The 22,230-nt window shown below is 37.0% G+C and overlaps 1 protein-coding gene across 2 annotated transcripts; it reads right to left on the reverse strand.

The window, feature by feature from the left end:
- Window positions 1-5,821: 5,821 nt before the first annotated feature.
- On the reverse strand, window positions 5,822-15,537 carry LOC100539800 (neurobeachin-like). 2 transcript variants are annotated; one of them, XM_010728940.3, is made up of 6 exons: window positions 14,968-15,537; window positions 14,557-14,646; window positions 12,835-13,012; window positions 10,040-10,111; window positions 7,111-7,266; window positions 5,822-6,039 (listed from the first exon to the last, which is right to left on the reverse strand). In XM_010728940.3, exons 1-6 carry the CDS (start codon window positions 15,067-15,069, stop codon window positions 5,837-5,839), a joined length of 801 nt encoding a protein of 266 aa, XP_010727242.1. In that variant the 5' UTR covers window positions 15,070-15,537; the 3' UTR covers window positions 5,822-5,836. The 2 variants fall into 2 exon arrangements, with proteins under 2 accessions (XP_010727242.1, XP_010727241.1); XM_010728939.3 differs by having other exon boundaries at window positions 12,835-13,027; window positions 14,968-15,096.
- Window positions 15,538-22,230: the final 6,693 nt, after the last annotated feature.

Here is a 22,230-nt window from a genome sequence, read left to right on the forward strand (position 1 = left end):
ATAGTCCACAATGGGAGGAAGTGATTTATTTAAAAAAGATTGCTGACAGAAAAATATTCATATATTCAAAATATTCTTACCTCTGGCAGAACTGGTTTATTAGCTGAGGAATGTCAGTAGCATTGTATGTGCCTACAAACAGTTAACCAAGGTGAGTGGACTTACACACATCTTGCAAATATCCAGACTCCATGAGGAAAAATACATAGGATGAGAGCCTTTGCAACTTCAATTACTAATTCTTTTACTAAATTACTTCAAAAGTTTTGGCAAGTCACTGAACTGCCCTGTGCAATACCACTCTCTTAGAGTATGCAGAGAAACATGGGCAGAGATATCTGTTGATAAAATGCTAGATATAAGTTCATTAGTTCAGGTGAATTATTGGCTTATTTACCTTTGCCTAGCAGCCTTAGGAGAGGTGTCTCTGGCTACTGGTAAAATGGTGCTGGTGAAAATTATACATCACTTTTCAAACAGCTTCTACTCTGGCAGAACAGTGCTGAGATATTGTATTTTAAAAATTAACACCTAAATTGCACTTACAAGTGCTGTATGTGGTTTAAACTTGCAAAACAGTTTGCATGTGCACTAATATGCTTGAGCAGAACCTTTGAGCAGCTCTCCAGCTTGCACAAAAGATGTTGGCAGCTATTTTTAAACTGTTGCCTTTTCAAGGTTAACCTAGTCCATGTTATAGTATATACGTATGGGGATATAAAAGAATAGAGTGAATGTTCAGAGTTCTGAAGAGCAATGCTCTCAAAATGCAAATTCACAAAATCAGAGACATTCACAATTTTAAATTGTTTCAAAAATGGTATCTCAAAAAGAAATTAAAATCTGCTTTGTGACACTTTAAAAAAGTGCAGGTTAACTTGAGAAGGATCCTTTATGGAAGCATGTGCCCTCCCTTTCAGACATACACAAACACACTCCCTGAGAGAAGATGGATAATTAGTGCCTGTGAGGACTGTTATTATACAAGATTTAGGCTGAGAGACAATGTGCTTTACTATGGTCAGTACAGCTCCAGATGGAAAAAGCAGGGTTCACTCTCATACCTCCTGTGACCATCCTCTTGGACGTTACTATAAGTAATGAGAAATGTCAAGACCCAAGATCAATGAAATTTCAGGCTCTAGGGACAAAACAGGAATAGCATTGATCCCTTTAAAGAACACCAGTCAGAAGGTGAATGTAATATGTTGCACAGAGAGGCTCAAGAGGATAGCGGCCAAGTCCAATGTACTTACCTGAAAAAATTTTCATCAGGTTTTAGCACAAGCTGCCTACTCTTCTTCATTTCTTTCTTGCAGAAGTCTGATTCCAATTAAAGTGTGCAAATTAATTTTTATCACTTCCAAATTAGTTTCTGAATTTGTGTCTGTTTCAGATGAAAGCATCTGTCCCTCCCTCACTTTTCTGCAATTCTATCATCTACTTTGGTAACTGTTCAAAGACTCCGAGATAATTCCCATTTTCAAAGTCACTTGTTTCAAAGAGACATTCAACAAAGCAATCATAAAATATAAAAATGAAACAACAGTAACGATACATTTTGAACTTCGGGCTACATCATGTAGTTTCTCTCCCTCTTTTTATGATGACTAATACAGTTGTTATGTAAGAAGAAATTTGTAGACAAATTAGTGTTCAGCTAAAACAAATCCCTATGTACATTGAGAGAAAAAAAAAATCAAAACTCAAATTGTCAAACTCTTTAACAATAATTTTCCTATTCAAACCCTTAGAACTGCGAAGATTTACATTTGCCACATCACTTAAAAGAATTAAAATAAGGAAATGATGCTCTTTGTATTTGTTGTGTCTTCCTAGGAGAAACAGATTCTTCTCTTTCTGCCAGATTCATGTTATGTGGTCATCAACTTAATAGGGTGCAGGTTCAGATACCTATTTCAGACGGCCAATTTTGGCATAGAAAGTAGGTATCTAACACTAGCAGGATAAATACACTTCATTCAATTCAGTGTTTGTCCCAGTGGTACTACTTACTTAACTAAAGCTAGAGAAATAAGAGGAGGCTTAAATATACATAAAAACATAAGAAGCAGCATTCAGCTCCCCCTTAGTCTAGGGGAATTCATACCACTTCTCCCACTCACCAGGAGCATCTCCAGGCTCTATTCCAGGCTGAAGAAGATACTTTTCAATCACTGCTTCGCCATTATGCAGCCACAAAACCAATTTTTGTTGGACCAGAGGAAGGACAGGTAGGGAGATTTGACCTGCATATTGCTGCTAAATGTGCGCAGTTTCTGTTTTCTTGATTTATCTCTATTTTTATCGGAACATTATGTCATATAAAATCCATAAATGAAGTAGAGAAAAGAATTTTGCTGGAGGTTCACAGGGGTCCCCTCCCACATTAATTTATAGCCTGATAGTCCAGAATGCATGAATTTGATGAAGTATATGCTTGTGAATATGGGAATGCGGGTTTGAATTCCATCAGCCTCTAGAGGCTGAGAACTTAGTCTCCTACTTCCTGAACAAACATTCTAACCACAAGGTTATTATGCAGGCTATTTTTGCAAGTCACTCCACGGAAAGCATTGTATTTAAAATCTGGCAAAATTTCACCCTTCTCACAGCCTGTAAAATAACTGTGACAAGTGCAATCTGAACCAGAAACTCCTTTTTGATATGTCGTGTAGGAGAATAAAAGTGATAACTTAATAAAGATATTGATTCTAAAAAAATGTATTAAAACTATAAGGGAGTTCACCATGTTCTCATAGTCAAGTTTCCAACAACTGAGCTGGAGCTGCTACTTGCAAGAGTGTCATCCAAGCCACAGTTTTTCTCCATTCTCCCCTTTAAACCAGAGCTGGTCCTGTATTTTCCACAGTCAAAGCTCAGGTCACCTGCTGAGCACATATCAGCACAGATTCAGATCCCCAGAGGTCCTACAGGTTGACATATGCGTTATGTAGTGAAGACTTCATCAAACTCATGGATTCTGGAGTATGGGATTTTAGGAGAATTGGTAAGGAATTCATTCTGAAATCTTTTGCTCCAGAATGTTTCACAATAGATGTGATAACCATGTTTTCTATTGAAATTCCATATACATTTTTCCATACAAATGTTAAACTATATAAACTTCTTTGGACTAGGGGCTTGTTTTACTCACTCCTTCAGTATTCTGAAACAACTAAAGTTCCTTTTAGTAACTGCATGCATTGAAACTGAAATTGATAATTAACTGTCTTTCAGCTTAAAAGATAATTATAAAGCCAAGCACCTAACCCAGATAATTACTATACCTGACATTTTTCTTTGAATTCTTCACCTTCTTACATTCTGTGATATAAAATACCTTATCTGTGTCTCCAGATGACAGCTTTTAAGAAACTAATCCTTCCTTTTTTTTTCCCCTGAAAATATCATCTACATCTTTCTGGAAGTTCATTCTAAAGATGTTAACTAATTGGATTTGACCTACAATGAACATCTCACTTTCATTTTTCCTACAAGTCCTAATCTTCTACCAGTAAATAATGAAGAAGAGAAGATAAGGAAATGTTTCTTTATAAAACTACTTCCTTAGCTTAAACTATCTAAAACTTTAAAACTATTCAAAAGGATTGATGAGAACTCTTTACTTCTGAAAATCAGAATCACAGAATCTGAATTAGTAGAATTGCTCAGGTTGGAGAAGACTTTAATGTCTAATCACAACCTAACCATACCACCCTAACTCTAACAACTCTCCCCTAAATCATTTCCCATCATAGGATGGTCTGTGTTGGAAGAGGCTTGAAAGGACATGCAGATGACATCAAGTTGACAGGAAGTGTTGATCTGCCTGGGGTAAGAGGACCCTACAGAGGGATCTTGATAGGCTGAATTGCCGATGAAGTTCAACAAGATTAAATGTCAGGACCTGCACTTTGGCCACAACAACTGCAGGCAGCACTACAGGCTTGAGGCAGAGTGGTGGGAAGACTGTGTAGAGGAAAAGGATCTGAGGGTGTTGGTTGATGCTTGGCTAAACATGAGCCAGCAGTGTGCCCAGGTGGCCAAGAAGAATCCTTGCTTTTATCACAAATAGTGTGGCCAGCAGGAGCAGGGAAAAGATCATACCTCTGTACTCAGCACTGGTGATGCTGGACCTTGAGTACTGTGTTCAGTTTTAGGCCCCTCACTGTAAGAAAGATATTGAAGCCCTAGAGCATGTCCAGAGAAGGGCAATGAAGCTGAGGGGTCTGGATCACAAGTCTTATGAGGAGTGGCTGAGAGAGCTGGGGTTGTTTAGTCTGGAGAAGAAGAGGCTCAAGGGAGACCTGATCACTCTCTACAACTGCTGAGAGGTCTTGGTGAGATGGAGGTTGGCCTTTTCTTTTGACCAAATGATGTCAAGTTGCACCAGGGAAGATTCAGGTTGGATGTTAGAAAATACTTCTCCAAGAGAGTGGTCAGGCACTGGAAAAGCTGCCCAGAGAGGTGGTGGAATTGTACAAGTTTTAGAAGGTGGAAGGTCCTTTATGCATATAATCACTACTGTGATCTCTTCTTACCAACGTAAGGAAAGGAGCAAGCTCTTCTTTTTTTCCTGACTTAGCACAGAAATTTACTAATATTTGACATAAATCACACAGGCATTCAAATAAATAAAATATCATCAAGATAAATAGAGTGCACTGAAATGAAATCTCTCTTCATATTGAATTTGTCTCTTTGTGAAAATTAAGTGCTAAATAAGCCATGGAAAATACATATGTTAGGGAATTTTATATTTTTTTGCCCCCATTCTCTCTCTCTTATAAAAGTAAAATAAAATCAGGTGAGAAAGTGAGGCTTTTGTTCTCCTCTTTACTCTGGTTATAGATCAATGGAAGCAAATTGAAACATAAACAAACTGCTTATGCCAAATTAACAAAATATTTACTTTGTATCATGAAAATAAAACAATTTCTATGAGACATTCAAGAAATACTTTCCCTTATATGTCTGTAACTGACAGGTCTACAACAGCCTCCAATCAGTACTTGAATCAGAGATCAGAACTGATGGTGATGGATTCTTCTATGCTTATTTAAAGAGACAATATTGTTGTGCTGAAAATAATCATCAGAATTTAGAAACTCTGTTTTAAATGAAGAATGTGGATGTGTTGTACAAGACAGGATAAAAGCTGCCCTTGTCTATCGCTGTGGTCACATTTCTGCATTTGGAACCTTGCAAATTAGTGCACTTCTCTAAGTATCCTTCTATAGATAGATGCACTTGAAATATTCTTCTTTACAAATTATTATTGTGTCCCCTTTACACTGCAAAGTACTCTTAGTCCTCTACAAATGAAACATAAACTCTTCCTGACATTTCATCTTTTTCTATTTTTATTCAGTCACATTGCTTCTTCAAGGTTTGCTTGCTACAGAAAGACCTTTCTCAAAGAGACTCATTGAATTCCAAGGAATGTGAGACATTCCTTGTTTAAATAGGCAAGCAGCTGATATAGCATGCTGTGGTACAAAAGAATACATTAAAATGAAAAAAAAAAAAAATTATGTGAATGAAAAATCAAAATATATTGATATACATTCTGTCACTTAAAGGCTATAACCATCTTGTTCTTGCTCATGATGACATGATGCTATAAGTGATAAGAGCAGTTCTGAATTTAAAAATTACCGTCATATTATTATCTCCCACCATGCACAAACTGTTTTTGGCTTGTACTCGGTGAATTGCTTAGCATGTGGTGCTTTTATACCAACCTGCAAGTAAAGTAGTTGGTACGTATGGAAATATCTTTAGAGGCTGACAAAAGAGATTTTAAAAATGAATAGGCATGGCAGAAGACCTCTCAGAGATGCATTTTGTACAGGATATACTTACTGCTGTTTGGATTGTCACCTATAATGTGATGTCGGCCACTCCAGTACCAAAGCAGCAATGTAGCGTCGCGAGACCCAGACACGATGTAGCAATCACCACCAATATAGGACTCTGATCTGGCAAGGCAAGTGACAACATCCCAGTGGCCGAACACAATCTGAGTTAGTTTTCCTGGTGAGTGAAAAGTGATAAAAATTCAGGTTTTCTGAGTATTTGCAGCACTGTGACATAACTAAATCATTAGCAGAATTCAGTTGAAATGTATGTTTTACCTCATGCTCTTAACTAGAATTCCCTACGTACTACAATAAAACTAAAAATCATGAAGATAAAGCTTTTTCTTTTTTTTTTCCCCTTTATATTCCTTTTGAAGTCTGTGCTCTACATCAATCCACAATCAAAGACTTATATCTGAAAATCAAGTTTATGCTGCACTCACTGAATACTAAGTGGAGTTAATGCTCCATCAGTATTTAAGCAATGATGTTAGCATACAATTTGTGACATTCATGAATGACATGTATAAGGTAGTATATGAACCATCACCTCTTTCTTTCCAATAATGAAAACATTTTTTAGCAGTATAGTAGTATGTTGTAGTATGATATAGTAGAATGTTAGTAGAATAGTATAGTAGTAGTAGTAAATTAGTAGTAGTATAGTAGAATGTTAGGCTAAGTCATCTGACAAAAAAAAACAAAAAAAAAACTAGGCTCCCAGAAGAGGCTATGCAGCTTCCTTTCTTAGTACACTAGATAAATAGAGACAAAAATAATATTGCCATTAAAATATCGTAACTAAACTTTTGGTTAATCCTTTTGATATAATTAGGTCACTTGAATATAACTACAGTTTGAATAGTTGTCTCTAAGAAAATCACACGCCTTTCAGTTTTCTATTTCATCTTTCATCTTAGGAAGGAAGGGAGGAAGGAAGGAAGGAAGGAAGGAAGGAAGGAAGGAAGGAAGGAGAGAAGGAAGGAAGGAAGGAGAGAAGGAAGGAAGGAAGGAGAGAAGGAAGGAAGGAAGGAAAGCATCCTATTAACCTACTATGCTCAGGCAATAATGAAGGATTTAACAAACTGCGCTTTATAATTTATTGAGGAGCATTAAATACAGGTATTAAATGTATATATATGGGTATAGGTATAAATGTAGATATAAGAGGTATTAAATATAGTAGTATTAAGACAACTGCCCACTTTGTGACCTAGGAAGACACAGTTGGTTGTACTTAGGTCACCTGTTTCTGTAGAATAAACTCGAAAACTCTTGTCCCAGAAACCACAGATAAGAATGTAGCGATTATCTGCTGTGACCACGAAACAATGTGCATTGATTTGAATGCTCTGATCCACCAGGTCTGTGATCTGCCGCTTGTTCACACCGGAGTTATTGGCTGTAACAAAATGCAAAACATTTTTATAAGTAAGCCATTCCAACACCTTCCTGTCATCCACTTACAAGGGAAAATGAATACATTTAACTTTCAATGAACTGTGAATTTGTTGTTGAGTAAGAATTCTGAATATGAACATTTAGAGCTGTCTATATGGGTGTCAGAAATAAAAAAATATTGTGAGATTCCTGGTTACTCTTTGAATAAGACAAAAGATTTTACAGGAAATGACAATTTCTCATAAACTGCCTGATGCACTGCATAATATGTGGCAATATTTTACTCTATATTCTCTGCTGAAGAACTCTTCAAAAACAAATTGAATTTCAGGAATGTGATGGAAGTCAATGCTAAAAGTACCACAGACTCAGTTCTTGCTGGTTGGTACCTCTGCTACAGAAAATATCACAGCTTGTGTTGTGTGACCCCTACGTCCTCCATACTTTCCGATTCTTAAATGGATTAAAGACAAAAATAAGGATTCAACCAATTATTATAATTGTTAGAATCACAGAATCGTAGAACCATTAAGGTTGGGAAAGTTCTCTAAGATCACCTAGTCCAACTTTCCAACTGTCCAGCCACCACCAATATTGTCCACTAACCATATTCCCTAAATACCACCTCTACACATTTCTTGAACACTTGCAGGGATGGTGACTCCCCCATATCTTTGGGTAGCCTCTTCCAATGCCTGACCACACTTTTGGAGAAAATGCTTTTCCTAATACCCAAGTTGAACCTCCCCTGGTGCAATTCGAAGCAATTACCTCTTGCATTACCTCTTGTTCTACTGCTGTTACCTGGGAGAAGAGGCCAATCTCCACCTCATCACAACCTCCTTTCAGGCAGTTTTGGGGAGCAATAACGTCTCCCCTGAGTCTCCTCCATACTGAACAATCCTACCTCCCTCTTCCCATAAGACGTGCTCCAGACCCTTCGTAGCTTCGTCACTCTTCTCTGGACACACTTGAAGGCCTCAATGCCTTTCTTGTAGTGAGGGGCCCAAAACTAAACGCAGGCCAAAAGCAATAGTATTCACACTATAGGCAATACCACTTGGAAATTCCCTCAAACAGAGGGAAAATGAATGATTACTACTGAAGCCAACCATCCCATATGTCAAATGGAGCAGTTAAGGAGGAATGTGAGTCATTAACTAACTTGCTCTTGCCTTCCCATTGCATTAGAGGCAGGATTTAGCAATTCAGTAAAGGTGTATTCTCACCTAATATTAACATTCTAAAACTTTGGTATACAAGCTGTTTACCTACTTCATCTATACTCACTGTAGAGACATCACTTCAAATGGCAAGTCATATCATGCTGAAATAGCTGTCTCAGAGCTATACAATTCCAGAGGACAGTTTCACTTCTGACAGTAGCTGTAGAGGAAATCTTTACAACTAACTTCCAATGACTGAAGCTAGCTGAGATCATAGAATCATAGAATCATAGAATTGTTCAGGTTGGAAAAGACCTCCAAGATCATCAAGTCCAACCACAAACCTAACCATACTACCCTAACTCTAACAACTCTCTGCTAAATCATGTCCCTGAGCACCACATCCAAATGGTTAAACTCAGAGAGAACTCACCACATCCAAAGCACCACATCCAAACTCACTCAAAGAGAACATAGGAACATGACTTACTGCACATAGGAACATGACTTATTGCACATAATACTCTGAAATTTCTTTTGTCCCCATTTTTGATTATTCTACTTAAATTTCTCACAGCTGCATGAAATAAGAGACTTAACAAAAAAGTCCACTAATTTAAAATTGCTTATACATGTTAATACCAGGTTTACGTATGTTTCAAGAGCACAAATGTAAATCACCAGACTCTATGGCCATCTACTGAAACATAACAAATTACTCAGATTTTCAGAACAGGTGGGCACAATAGTAATTTGCCAGCTTTTGAGAGGAAAATCTAACAAAAACACTGTCTTCATATGAGAAAACGAAACATATAGAGTGATAAAATTAAGTCTCCTGAAGTATTTGTACACAAATCTTTCGATCACAAATACTGACAACTAGTAAAAGGAACTTTTCATCTACAGATGTTTAAAAATGCTTGTTTTTTTCTCAGTGGTCCTTCAAAATTTGCTCTAAGAACCATCCCTACCCACAATTTCTGACTCAAAAATGTACCTATTACAAAAGTTTACAAAGATAAAGCAAACAGTTTCAATGAAAAAGAAATAACATCAACTGTAAGCACGGGGCCACAACCTTTATTAATAGCACTCCAACAATTTCAGCTGGTACTTATTTTTAAATAGTCAATTTTTAAAAATATTTTTAGATTTACAGTAGTACAACCATTTAAAATGCAATCACTGGGCTATTAATTTAGTAATCCCTACTAAGAAAATCCCAATCATAAATTAATGAAATGAGTTTACATTAACTGCTATGCAAAGAGTTTGTATGAAATTAAAAGCTGTGACCTCTGCCAGACCCTCACATTTTATTTTATTAATGTGACCTGATAAGAGAACAGAATTATAAATACAGACTGACAATGTAGCTGAATTAATTAGTTGTTTCTTTACCAATTGCTGATGATGTTAATAACAAATAGCACTTGCAGTTCATTCAGCATCAATAGGTAATGCTTTTCATTTTCTAGGACTGACAAAAATAAATATTTTCCTATGTTCTATGTTAAACGAAGCATAGTATACAAATACAGCTTAATCAACAATTTTTGAAAATGCCATTTTCAAATATATTTCTATATTTTTATCTTGACATACCAATCAATGGATCCATTTCAATTGGAAGATGATGGGCTTGATCCAAAGAATATCCTGGGGCTCCTCGAAGGCCTAAATGTGAAAGGAAAATAAAGAACATAGGAACTTGTTATCTGATATTTTTTCTATGATTTTTCTAGGTTTAAAACTACTGTGAAATTACTATATCCAAATAATACTTCTTAGTATTTCTTGTTCTATGAGTCTTTTTAAGATTTCTTCCTCTCTGCTGTAGAAATACAGACTTCTTTACTCTTTGGTTATGAAATAGAAATTATAACTATATGAATGCCACTGAAACCTCTGTGGAGAAACTTGGGCCCTTGCATGGATTTATCTAGAATATTTTGCAGGGAAATTGAAGGCTACAGTAAATTTATCATAATCATTCCTTTCTTTAGCAGTCCTTAAGATGTTCTAATTTGCAGCAAGGACTGCATATTTAGTCGTATCTGCTTTCAGGCATTTATAGCATTGCTTTGACTCTTCTGAAGACCCTTCCCATTATATAAGTCACAATAGTCCATGAAGAAAAGAAATTTTTTTGTCTAGAACTGCCATGTTGCACAAGAATATCTTCCATAAGAGGAGATAAAAGTTCTGGAGAACAAGCTGAGAGCAAACTGATGATTGAGATTGGTGTGCCCTTGCAGCAAACGGTATCCTGGGCTTCATCAGAAGAGGGGTGACCGTGGGCAGCCTGCTCTAGTATCAAATGTAGAGGTTGATGGTCCTGCATGTGGCAGGGTGGTTGAAGATTCATGATCCTTGAGGTCCCTTCCAACTCTGGCTGTTCTGTGATTCTGTGCTGCTTGGCCTACTATGGATTTGTTCATATTTCTAACTTTTTTGCCTTATGTTATACATTGGGAACACTCCACTGACAACCTCTGTATTTAGTCATAATGTCTATTTTCTACTGTTGCAATAGGTGACTTGAGAAGGCAAAGCAAAGCCCCACAAGTCCTACAGCTGACCCTGTCAGCTTCTGAAAAACACCACTCTTATAACTTCTCCTTATCCTTCCTCCATTTCTCTCTCTTTTTTAAAAAGCAAATCAGCCTGGGACAGATTTTTACTGGTATTTACTAAGACTCACTAAATCTCATTGTGACATGGGCATGTAAATGACTTTCACTGTGTATGGACTCTTAAAGCTTTACAGAAATCTTACAACAGTACAAGTGGTGTGTGTATGGATATCTGTAGATTATCCTTTATGCTAGACCTATGATTTATTAAAAAAAGATGGTTATACTAGAAAACTGATGCCCCTTCCTGGAATAGTCACTTGAAAAGAAAAAGGCATTGCTGGGTGAAGTGTAAAAGTTAAGAAAATGACCAGATTTTGATTTTCCAAACAGCTTTGCTTTCCTGCTTCCTGCTATTTCGATATATTCAGAAATTATTTCTCCCTTTTAAATTTATACCTGAGTTTTTTTTTTCATGGTTGGTTCACGATGTGAATTCTACATATTTACTATATGACAGGATTGTGTATGGAAAACTAAACCCCAACTTATAGGCATTATAAGGGCCAACAAGACTTCTAATGAACTAGAAGACTTCTCTAAATAATAATTGCGAAGAAAACGCTTGAACTTCAGGATACTGCTGTTTTAGTGACTTTGACTCCTTCACAGCAAAGTATATGTAGGAATTTTGGGATCTACTTCACTTGACTCATTTACTGAGGAGATGTCTACATTTAAGGTAGTGAAACCTCTAATTAATCTAGAATTCCTTTACTTCTACTGGAGGGAGACATCTTAAATTCACAATTTCATCTCCTGAAGGGCCTACTTCTGTCCAGGGAGTTCTCCTATGCTGTAAAGAGGGGATGGATTTTTCTTTTTTGCTCAGTCCTGACAAAGCTCCCAAATCAGCTACTGAGTCACACTCTCAAACATGAGGCAACCTCTTGTTTTTTCCAGGTGGTAAGACACATTCAAAAATTTCCATATGTTGCAGCATGAGGGCTATTAGAGCAGAAAGACACCTTCATTCCTGAGTGGGGCTGCAGCTTGGGGTCCACCACATATTTAGCAATGCACGGGAAAATCTCTGTACTTGCAAGGCCAGGTGAGGAATCAAAGCATCACAGAATCACAGGATGGCTTAGGTTGGAAGGTACCTTAAATCCCAACCAGTTCCAGCCTTCCTGCAATGAGCAGGGTTGCCACTCAGGCTACCCAGGGCCCCATCCAACCTGGCCTTAAATGCCTCCAGGGATGGGGAGGAGACAGGAGAGTCCTAGTGGCAATGGAAAGGTGAGCAAGGACAGGAAAGGAAATGTGGCATGACCCCACTGAATGGGCTTTTGAGACAGAATGAGGAAAATTCTGTTCAGAACAATCCTGCCACTTCAGTTTGCTTTCGGTCCCGCATTACCAAGCTGTGACCCAGAGGAAGGCCTGAAAGCTCTCACAAGCAGCAGACAGTGATGCATGCCAGTACATATTTCTGAAGCCTGGAACATACTGATATAGATTGTGTCAAGAACAGCAGCATGCTCCTGAAAATTATTATATCAAAGTCTGATCTTGATGTAACCACAAATTGACTGGCTGCCATGGGAATGTGCTGCTTTTATGGAGAGTGTTTCTAGGGATGACAGTAGAGGAAACAGAAGCTTTGAATATTTGACAGAAACCTGAATAACTGTATGTTTGCTATGTATTTGTATACATGTAAGTGAGTGAGATTAACTCATATCTAGCTAACCTCCACTCGAAATTAAAAGCTGCACTGTTAAGATCTTCAGTTTTGAAAGAAATCCACCTGTGAGGACCTACCTACTGTGTTGTGCCACCGATTGACAGCAAAGAGCCTGCTGCAGGTGACAGTCACCACGGCAGGAATTGTCAGGTGGGGCAGCGTGTTGGCTGCCACGTGTGTGACCGGAGAGTTTGATGGGAACTTCAGCACCATTATGACATCCTGCTGCATCTGATCTTTAAACATGAGGGGGCTCTGTGGAAGGAAACACTGTTGAGTAGAAAGGAGAAGAGAGCAGAAGAAAACAGAAGGGATAACACAATTAGTGAGGAGGTCTGAGGGAAAAAGAGGTTAAAAAGAGCAGGCAAACACGTGCACATACAGGGAAAACAATGCTACCTGTGCATCTACACTAGTGACGGAGGAGAGCAAGATCAGAAGCTAATATTGGATCATTACATGAGGACAAGTAGAGAATAGGAATGGCAAGGGTCCACCAGGTTATCATTACAGGGTACATAATGATTGCTAGCATTAATTAATACACAATAAAATGCAAAATGATACAGCAGTTAGTATCCATACAACAGAGATATGAGTCAAATAAAAGAATCTGTTTGTAATTGCTACAGGTTAAAATGGCTGAAAACAAGAAATTTTAAGAGGGACTCAAAATTTCAGATTTAGATTTTTTCAGATATTTGATTTTTTCTTAATGAATGCTTGATTGATGTTAATGAATGATATGAAATACATCACTTCTAAACATTAGGAGACATTTTAATTCTGTGTAAAGCATTTACTTATTAATCGTAAGCAATTATAAATCAGTTCAGTGATTCTACAGGTGACACAGGTAATTTTTCACAAACAGCAGTGGTGTTATCATGTGAGATTATATAATGTACTGTTCTTAATGTTACTTTTTTCAACCAGTGTTATAACAATTATGATTATTTTTAGAAGTTCAAATAATCCTTTCCTTTTGAAATATAAAATATAAATGACATTTATTATTTATACCTTAAGAATATAAAATATATGATGTTTAACATCTACACAGTACTTGTAACAACATAGCTGGCATTTCCAGACCAATTCCCATTTTCATAGTGTGCAACCACAAAAAGTGAATTTCTCATGAACAGATGAAATTAATGAAATTACTGTATGCATTACTCTTGATTTACAAAACTTAGAAGAAAAAATATAGCTCTAAGCATTTAATCAAAGGCACTGAGGGGCACAGAGATCTGTCTCATTTAGTCTTGCTGTTTTGTATAATTCTTTGCAAGAAGTACAAAGAAGAACATATTGGGAATGAATTTTGAAGTTCAAATTGAAATTAGAAAGAAGTATAAATTGTATTCTCCCAGGGGAACTGAAAGGAGGATTCCAGCACGATTTGAACTATATTGTTTCATTTCTGGCAAGCAGGCATTGTCCATATATCATCCCCTAACAAAGTTTCCTTCAAAAATAAATGAATAAATAAATAACAACAGACTCAGTGCAAGAAGAGCCTGGAGTCATTCCCATTACTTGCAGAAATAAGAATCTAAATATCTATTTATGAAGTGCATATTTATGAAGAAAGAGCCTTTTTATGCAATATTATGGAGGAAAAGTCAGGACTATAGAAAGTTAATGCTAGTCAAATTCCACCTTGCTCTGCCACACTGTGTACAGCTGTGTGGGCAGTGGGGGCATTAAAGCGTTCCTTAAAGGGATACTTGATGACCTATAAAGAAGCCTCTGATTCAAAGGGAATGAATTCCCGACCAGCAGCTATGTCTCACCAGGTGCATGGCAGAGCTCCGCGGCGGATGGGGCTCAATGAGCAACTGCGACGGCGTCTGCCCGAAGTTCTGGATCTGCGCCTCCATGGCCTGCGGGGAAGGCAGAGGGACTGTCAGGAGCAATATGCGTCAAGGAGAGAGGTCAACACACTCAGTGACAGTGCAGGCACATCCCAAGTCAGCCATGAAAAAAGTCCAGAAAATTCACCCGGTGCTCTCCTCCCAGGCTGCAGACTCAGCCAAGTGTTAGTATTTTGTAGACAAGCTCTGCTTCTCCTTTCAAGCATGTTTCGGTTACTCAACTAACCAGGCTCATTTGCAATAACTGGCGTTATATGTGAAAATGTTAACCTGTGAGGACATGCAGTTCAGGTCTTGAGAGCTTTTTTGCACTAAAAAGAACACATATACCTTAATAAATTCCTTTGTAAGGAGGAAAGTATGGGGATCTCTAATAAAATAAGCCTCTGGAATCTTAAATGGGGGGAAAGAAAGCAAACTGAGAAACAACATTCAAGTATAAAATACAATAACAACAAAATAATTACAATTTCAATAACAACAAAAGCAGGTTAAAAGAAAAAAATGCCAAAAATAAATCTTGCCAGGCACATTCAGACTACTGTAGAAATCTTTCCAAGTTGCCTTCATTCTCCAAGTATTCTGTGCATAATTTTCTTGCAACCTTTTTTGTGGGCTTTCAGACTTCACAGTTTTGTAGAGAAAACTTATCCATTTCAATTTATTCCATGAGGCATCTGCCTACTTTCAAAATAAATACAGAGTAACTCAATAAAGAGTAGAGCAAGTCCAACTGTGATGCTTCCGCTATTGAAACAGTTCATTTAAACACAAATATATTTAGGATACATCCTTAAAAACTTTGGCAAAAGATCGCTCCTTGTAAGAGCAATAGAGTTTAAGAACTCTTATTTCTCAAACAAGTACTATTTTATTTGATCATTTAAAATCAAGGACAAAGAACCCCTCAAAAACTAAATTGGCGGGCGGATTTTGAAATGGTCTATGCGTTATGTACTTACATATGTACTGTACTCTGCACTACTGACCCTCAGTATTTTTCTTGTGAGTTTTATCAATTTTTCATTTGCTACTGTATGCAAAATTTGAAAAAACACCAAAAACATGACTAACTTGGTAAATTCTGTTACTTGTATCAAATTCAAAAAGGTAAGAAGCACATTAAATACTTCATTATATAGAAGAATCCTTTCAATCAATGTATTTCATGATTCCTACAAGCCAGTCTGTGCATTCCTGCAGTCCACAGTGTAGAAGCCAGAAAAGATGTTAGAGATTTCCTGACAGGTCACAGCGTCCAACGCTTTTGATGATCTAGACTGATAGATAATTTAATAAAATACTGCTAACAAAAGAAGAAACTGAATGCAAAGTCCGGTAAAGAAGCTGAAGGACTTTCCATGGTTTGTAGCCTAACACATTGGGTGATGTGTTTATACTGGTACAGGGAATTTCTTCCTTGTTGACTAATTGAGGTCAGACTTTAGGCTGCTTTCTGGGGAACTGGTATGTTTCTTTGTTTTTATTAACAACATTTATTGACGAATTAAAATCATGGACTGACTATATACAAAACCAATGTGTTTGTGTGGACAGATGTTTGTACACATCTTACAGTAGTAAGATATGAACAGTCTCTCTTTACATGTTATGTAGAAACGTCACTCATACACTTTTTTACAGGAATATAAAATTCAGTTTGAATCAAAGTAGTATTTTCCATTACATTCAATACTCTGATTTCCTAAGTTTTATTATATAATAATATAATATAGAATTATAATATATATAATATATAATAATATAATATAGAATTATAGCTGCTTGTGGATTTTGGTTTCAAAATGATGACGACTAATATCAGCAACATCAGGCGCTGCATGATACATGTTCCCACACAGATCTGCCCATAATATTTTGAGAAAAATAATCTTTTTTTTTTTTCAAACAATTATCAAGGTTATTCCTTTAATTTTTGAAGGAATTATGTGATGAAATAAGGGTGTGAATTATATTTGGCAGCGACTCTGAACAAAACCCAGATCTTTCCCTATCACCCCTTAAGTGATCCCGTAAATGATACTTCTGTCCTCTCACAGGCACATTGAAATGAATTATTAATTTTTTTTAAGTACAGCCTGATTCTAATTTACACATGTACTTTTGTGTTGTCCAGTGTTGGCAAATTCTGATTTTCGGGCTATAAATTCTGCATACATAACTCTGTGGGCTTTGCCTCCCAGCCCAGGTGGATTTATGATGTTAGCAGGGGAAAAGAAAGAGGAACAGAACAATAAACATGCAGGAATTTTTTAGATGGATGCTTCAATCGTAACTGTCAAAAGTAACTGTTATTTTACAGTTGAAGATGTCCTGGCAAATATTCACATACCTATTTATATGCTGATGCTTTAAAACACATAAATGAATGCCAAATCCTTCCTTCCATACTCAGAACAAGTGCAGAACCAAGACTTTGACAATGATGAATTGTTGAATGCTTTTGCTGCCTTGCACTTATAAGGACAACCCTCCCTCTCCCACCCTATGATCAGTAATGCCATCCTTTCCTTTCAAAAGTACCATTTGTAAAACTGAAAACTCTTGGATGCTTAAGGAAACTGAACAGTGCTTCTTTACAAGCACTGATGGCACAGCACAGCTCCACAGCTGCACAGCTAGAACTGTTATTCCTCTCTAAATTTCAAAACACATGAAAAGAACAGAAAAATCTTGTCAAAACTTTCACAGAAGATAACCATAAGCACACAGAGATAAGGGACTGGCCCAAGGGCGTTCCTAATGCCATGTGTTATCAGATCATGACATGGAACTAAAAGGTATAGAGCAGATCTGTGAATAACAGTGTAAGGCATTGATTTGTTTACCAGAGAACTACAGTTGTATGTGAAATAAATCTGAAATCTTAACATACACCACAGCTTTTCTTGAACTGTAAATCAAAAAATTTCTGACAAGTTTATTTAAAAAATTTTGGTCTAATTAATCAATTACTTTTCTCCCATCAGATCTTGAGTAACGTATTCGAAGTGCTGCACCGCTCCCTCAAACACATATTCTGGTTAATTTAACATGTATTTTAATAAAACTATTTTCTTCTCTCATTTCACCTTCAAATGTCCTTTGTGTACAAACAAAATAAGCTCTAAAAGAATTAAGTGGCTGCAGATTTAATGCTTTTGAAACAGCAAAGTGGCAACTATACTAGTTTCCACTTTCTTAATAAGGTGTTGCAGGAAAGCTATTTAGTGAGCTGATTTGAGATTCCCTACTGTTTTTAATACACATAAAATGAGATTTGTACTGCAGACACTTTAGGGAGTAGCTGTTAGGATATGATCATATATTGCAGAAAGATAAAATGGGCCTCAGCCTATTGATAACCGTAAATCCGAACAAGGAAACAAAAACATCTGCAAACTTGCTGACAATTCAAAGATTTAAATAATTATATATATATCGTACATCCTAATTTATGCTAGCAAGCAAAGCATTGCTTCATAGCACTTAATATTAGTCATTTAAAAATGACTAATTAATTAATTAATTAATTTAAAAAAAGAGATTTGTATGCTATGCTTATGTACAATTTTGAGTAGGAAATAAATACAAAAAAAATCACCCAGTCTAATGAATAACATTCTTCTTAGTTACAGTGAGTAATATCCTAAACGTGTTTTGCTCAAAGGAAAGAAGTTATTGGGTTCCAGTTTTTATGCTTAATGGCAAACTGCACATTCACAGAGATAGTGGGATACTCCTCTGCAGCTTGGAGGATCAGTCCTCAGTGCCAGCTTCATGAGGAAAGAAGAGTTAGAGATGTCTGTTTTGTTCTCACAGCAGTCTACCAAATTATTTTTCTCTATTTAAGAATGCAGATTGAAAGAAATACAAATCAAGTGTGTCATTAAATAAGCAATCAGTTCCTTCAGGTTCAAAAATACTATTTCTTAGCAGTCAAAGACTCCAATAACAATCGGCACGACCCAGCAGGAGCACAGCTGCAGAATGAAAGGGTTGGTTGGAAGCACTACATACACTAACTGTGCCCAGTGCAGGGTATTCCCACCAGCTTAGCCCCATGTGTGGTGCAGACCCCAGAAGAGAAGCAGCTGGTTTAGGGGCAGTGCTGGAGCACAATTTACAAGCTCTAGATGAAAATATGAGAATGGATATGTATGGAAACATCACAAAGGTGAAGGTTTTGTTTGCTCTTTGGCACACACTCACAAAATGGTAAGCCATGATGCAGTCTATTTTTAACATATTGTTTCTCCAAAAAGAGTTCTCAAGAAATGCAAGCAAAATCATGAAGGAATTAACAAGAAGGGCTCTCTCACCTGCTAACACCCCTTTGCTGCATGGTAATCACAGAGCACAAAATGGATGAAAGTGGGAGTGCTTTTAGTTAGAGTCATGTAGGATGAGAAGAAAGAAACTCCTAAAACCAGATTGCACTGCAGATAGTAAGACAATACTTCTACTCCTATGTGAAGTGGCTTGTTTTGTTCATTTCACTGATTATGACAAGTCACACATTCAAAAAAATATACTCAGTTTCTCTACGCTTTCATTCCTTTTTTCTAATAATCCTTTTTGTATTGTTAATTTCCATAGTCCTTGCTCATTTTGCTCCCTCAGTGTACAAGTATCAGGTTTTTCTCAAAACATTTTCCCCTGCGCATGGGGCAGAGCCCAGGGAAGAATCAAAATCTACATTAATTTGAGAAATATGCACCACAGCCATATTCATCCGTATTTGTCTTTCCTGAGAGTTTCTTTCATTTCTGCACTGAAGTGAACACAGGCATTCTAACGTGCTCTCCTGCTCATGCAGCCAGCACACTCAGCAGCCCCAAGCACTTCTTCCCAGTGAATGTGATTGACAGTCCTTTGGTGGGTAGCATAAGCAGCTTGCAAATGTTATTGTTTTGTACTAGTCGTTTGAGATACTGCTTTTTTATTTGCATCTACAGCTGTTAAACGGCATCAATATCTTCAGGACTTTCGGTAAGTTAGGTTAAGAGTATTGATTTCCATTTTATTACGGTGTGCTCTGAGGAAAGAAGCGCTGTAGTTTAAAGACAAGCAATGACTCAACTAGTCTGCAGGCTTTGATACAGTGGGTTATTTAATCAACATACTCGAGGGACTGAAAGATGGGCACAGAAATGGATTTTCTCTGCAGGTCACTACTTTATTAATTTAACAGTGGAGAGGGGCAACCTTAAGCTCCTTTCCCACACAGGAGGTATCTCACTGGATCCAGTGTGCAATTAAATGGCTCCATAGCAGAAGAGCAATAGCTTGGAGCGGAGCTTCAGCCCCTTCCCAGTCAGCCCTACCCTGAGCTCTTTCTCATTCCACTACGACTGGAAACAGAAATGCAAAACAAAGGAGAATGTATTTCCCATCCCCTTTTCAGGCATCAGTTCATCCCTGACCTTATTTGTTTCTTGGAGCACTGACTTTTAGCTTTCATTTTTACCTAATTAAAGTACTTGTGTACTTCAAGTAATTGTGATACCTATTTCTTCACTCTTATTTTTATAGTTCTCCAGTTCTTATCCCTGGCAGTCCACTATGCCTTTCATGACACGTAAACCTTTAAACACCCTTTCACTTTAAGTAGACACTTAGTTAAAGGCATTGCAAACAAGAAAAAAAAGTGACTACATCTCCCAAACAGAAACAGGGAAGGTGAAGCAAAAATAGTGTATAAGTGGCTATGCCCCAGCCAGGGCAGGTTTGGGTAAAAGTGTCCCTGATTCTTTCAGGCACCTTCTCAAGTGCAAGCCAGTTCCTCTGAGGTTCCTGCATATCTGAGCACAAAAACTTCCTTTTTCCCTCCAGCAGTTGCCATTCTCTCGAAAGCTATGGAAATCTTCCTTACACTGAAAAGCAGTGAAATTCCCTCTGTCCTTCCTACCTATGAAGAAAGGAAAAAGCAACTTTTCTACAATTTCTCTTTCCCTTGTGTCTTGTATCTTTCCAACTTTGCCTGGAACAATGGAGTTTGCCATTGCTATAATGAAATTTTCTCATTAAATTACACTAAAAACTACAGCAAACTCTATTATGCTCTGAAGTGAACAGCTTTAACTCCTAATTCCTCTGACAAGGTCGATGTTGTTACAGGGGTTCCTTGGGACACTGCTCTGTTCATCACTTCCTTTTTATAGTTGTGATAATTTATAAAACTGCGGGTTCTGCTCCCAGCTGATGGCAATTTTGCTGCCTTTCCTTCCCTGCTGTTTGACTGCATACAAGGCAGACAGGTCAGAATCCCTTTGCTTGTAAAATTACTGCTGTGCAAAAGTCTGAATATCAGCTGGAACTAAAGAAAGTCATTCATTTTTTATAATTCAAAAATATTTTAATTTCTTTCTCTTTTATATAACAAATTTTCTTATTGTTCTATATATATATATATATACATTCTATACCATATTTTTCTCCTGTTGACTATCATATTTCTTACAGTCATGTTTATAATAATTCCTATCCCATTCGGATTGGTAACATTTACTGAAACTCTGTGTGTTCATTGATGTCATGCCAAATGAAATCATTGCTCTGTCATCATTCTCCCAAATCTGTATTAAGTTTATAAAAGAAAACGCTAGTTTCTTTGATCATTATTAAGCTGCTGAGTACAACACATTACAAAAGATTTTACTGCTAAGTTACTTTTGTGAGAGACATAACAGCATGATACAATAATTCATTAGATATGTAACCATGTCATGAATACTTAAAGATTTGAAACCTTGTCAGTCACAGGATTGTTTTTTACTTTTTAGATGACTGATAACTGTCCTAAAATTATTGTCATATTGTTATGTAATGGACAGCATCAGAAACAAGGACTCCTCTTGAACTGACAAGCAATTTTATCTTTTCTGAAGACATCCTCTCATCAATTTAAAAACAAGAACTTTTATTATTGGTTTTAGATGATAAATATTCATGGTCACTGAAATAATTTCTTATCACTTAAACTGTATCTATATGACAAAACACTCCCATATTTTCTTTGTTATTCATCAGACGCCAACAGTTATGGTTACATTCAAAAGGCTGCATGGACAGAAGCTCTATGTGATTTGTTGGTTAAAATGCCAATCAAGATGATCTTTCCCATCTGGTGCTTAAGTCTATGGAACAAGCTTCTCTTTGACATCTTGATTCTGCAATGCAAATTACTAAATCATACACCTGCAATACAGAATTTCTCTGTCGATATTATTACTTTGTGTTTCTCCTTTATGTGACAGCAATCAATGCATCACAACATGCAGAACTGCAGATGTGTCTTATGTAATATTTGCAAACTCAACCAAATCAGTTCTACCACTTCTCTGTGCCTCCTGTCACATCAATCCTGTTACTAATGGACACTCCTCACACTTAGCTCTTTCCAAGATCTTGCTCATAACATCAACTGCTATTCCAGCCAAACTGTTACTTTCATTTTTTTCTGAGCTTGATTCATTAATTTCAAGTTTCAAGAAATTGTTATTTCCAAAGGTCCTCCTCAAGCTATCCTAATATCCTTCTTCCTTCCCTTTTCCTTCCCTTTTCCTTCCCTTTCCCTTCCCTTTCCCTTCC

This window comes from Meleagris gallopavo, chromosome 1, assembly GCF_000146605.3.
Source record: "Meleagris gallopavo isolate NT-WF06-2002-E0010 breed Aviagen turkey brand Nicholas breeding stock chromosome 1, Turkey_5.1, whole genome shotgun sequence".
NCBI lineage: Eukaryota > Metazoa > Chordata > Aves > Galliformes > Phasianidae > Meleagris > Meleagris gallopavo.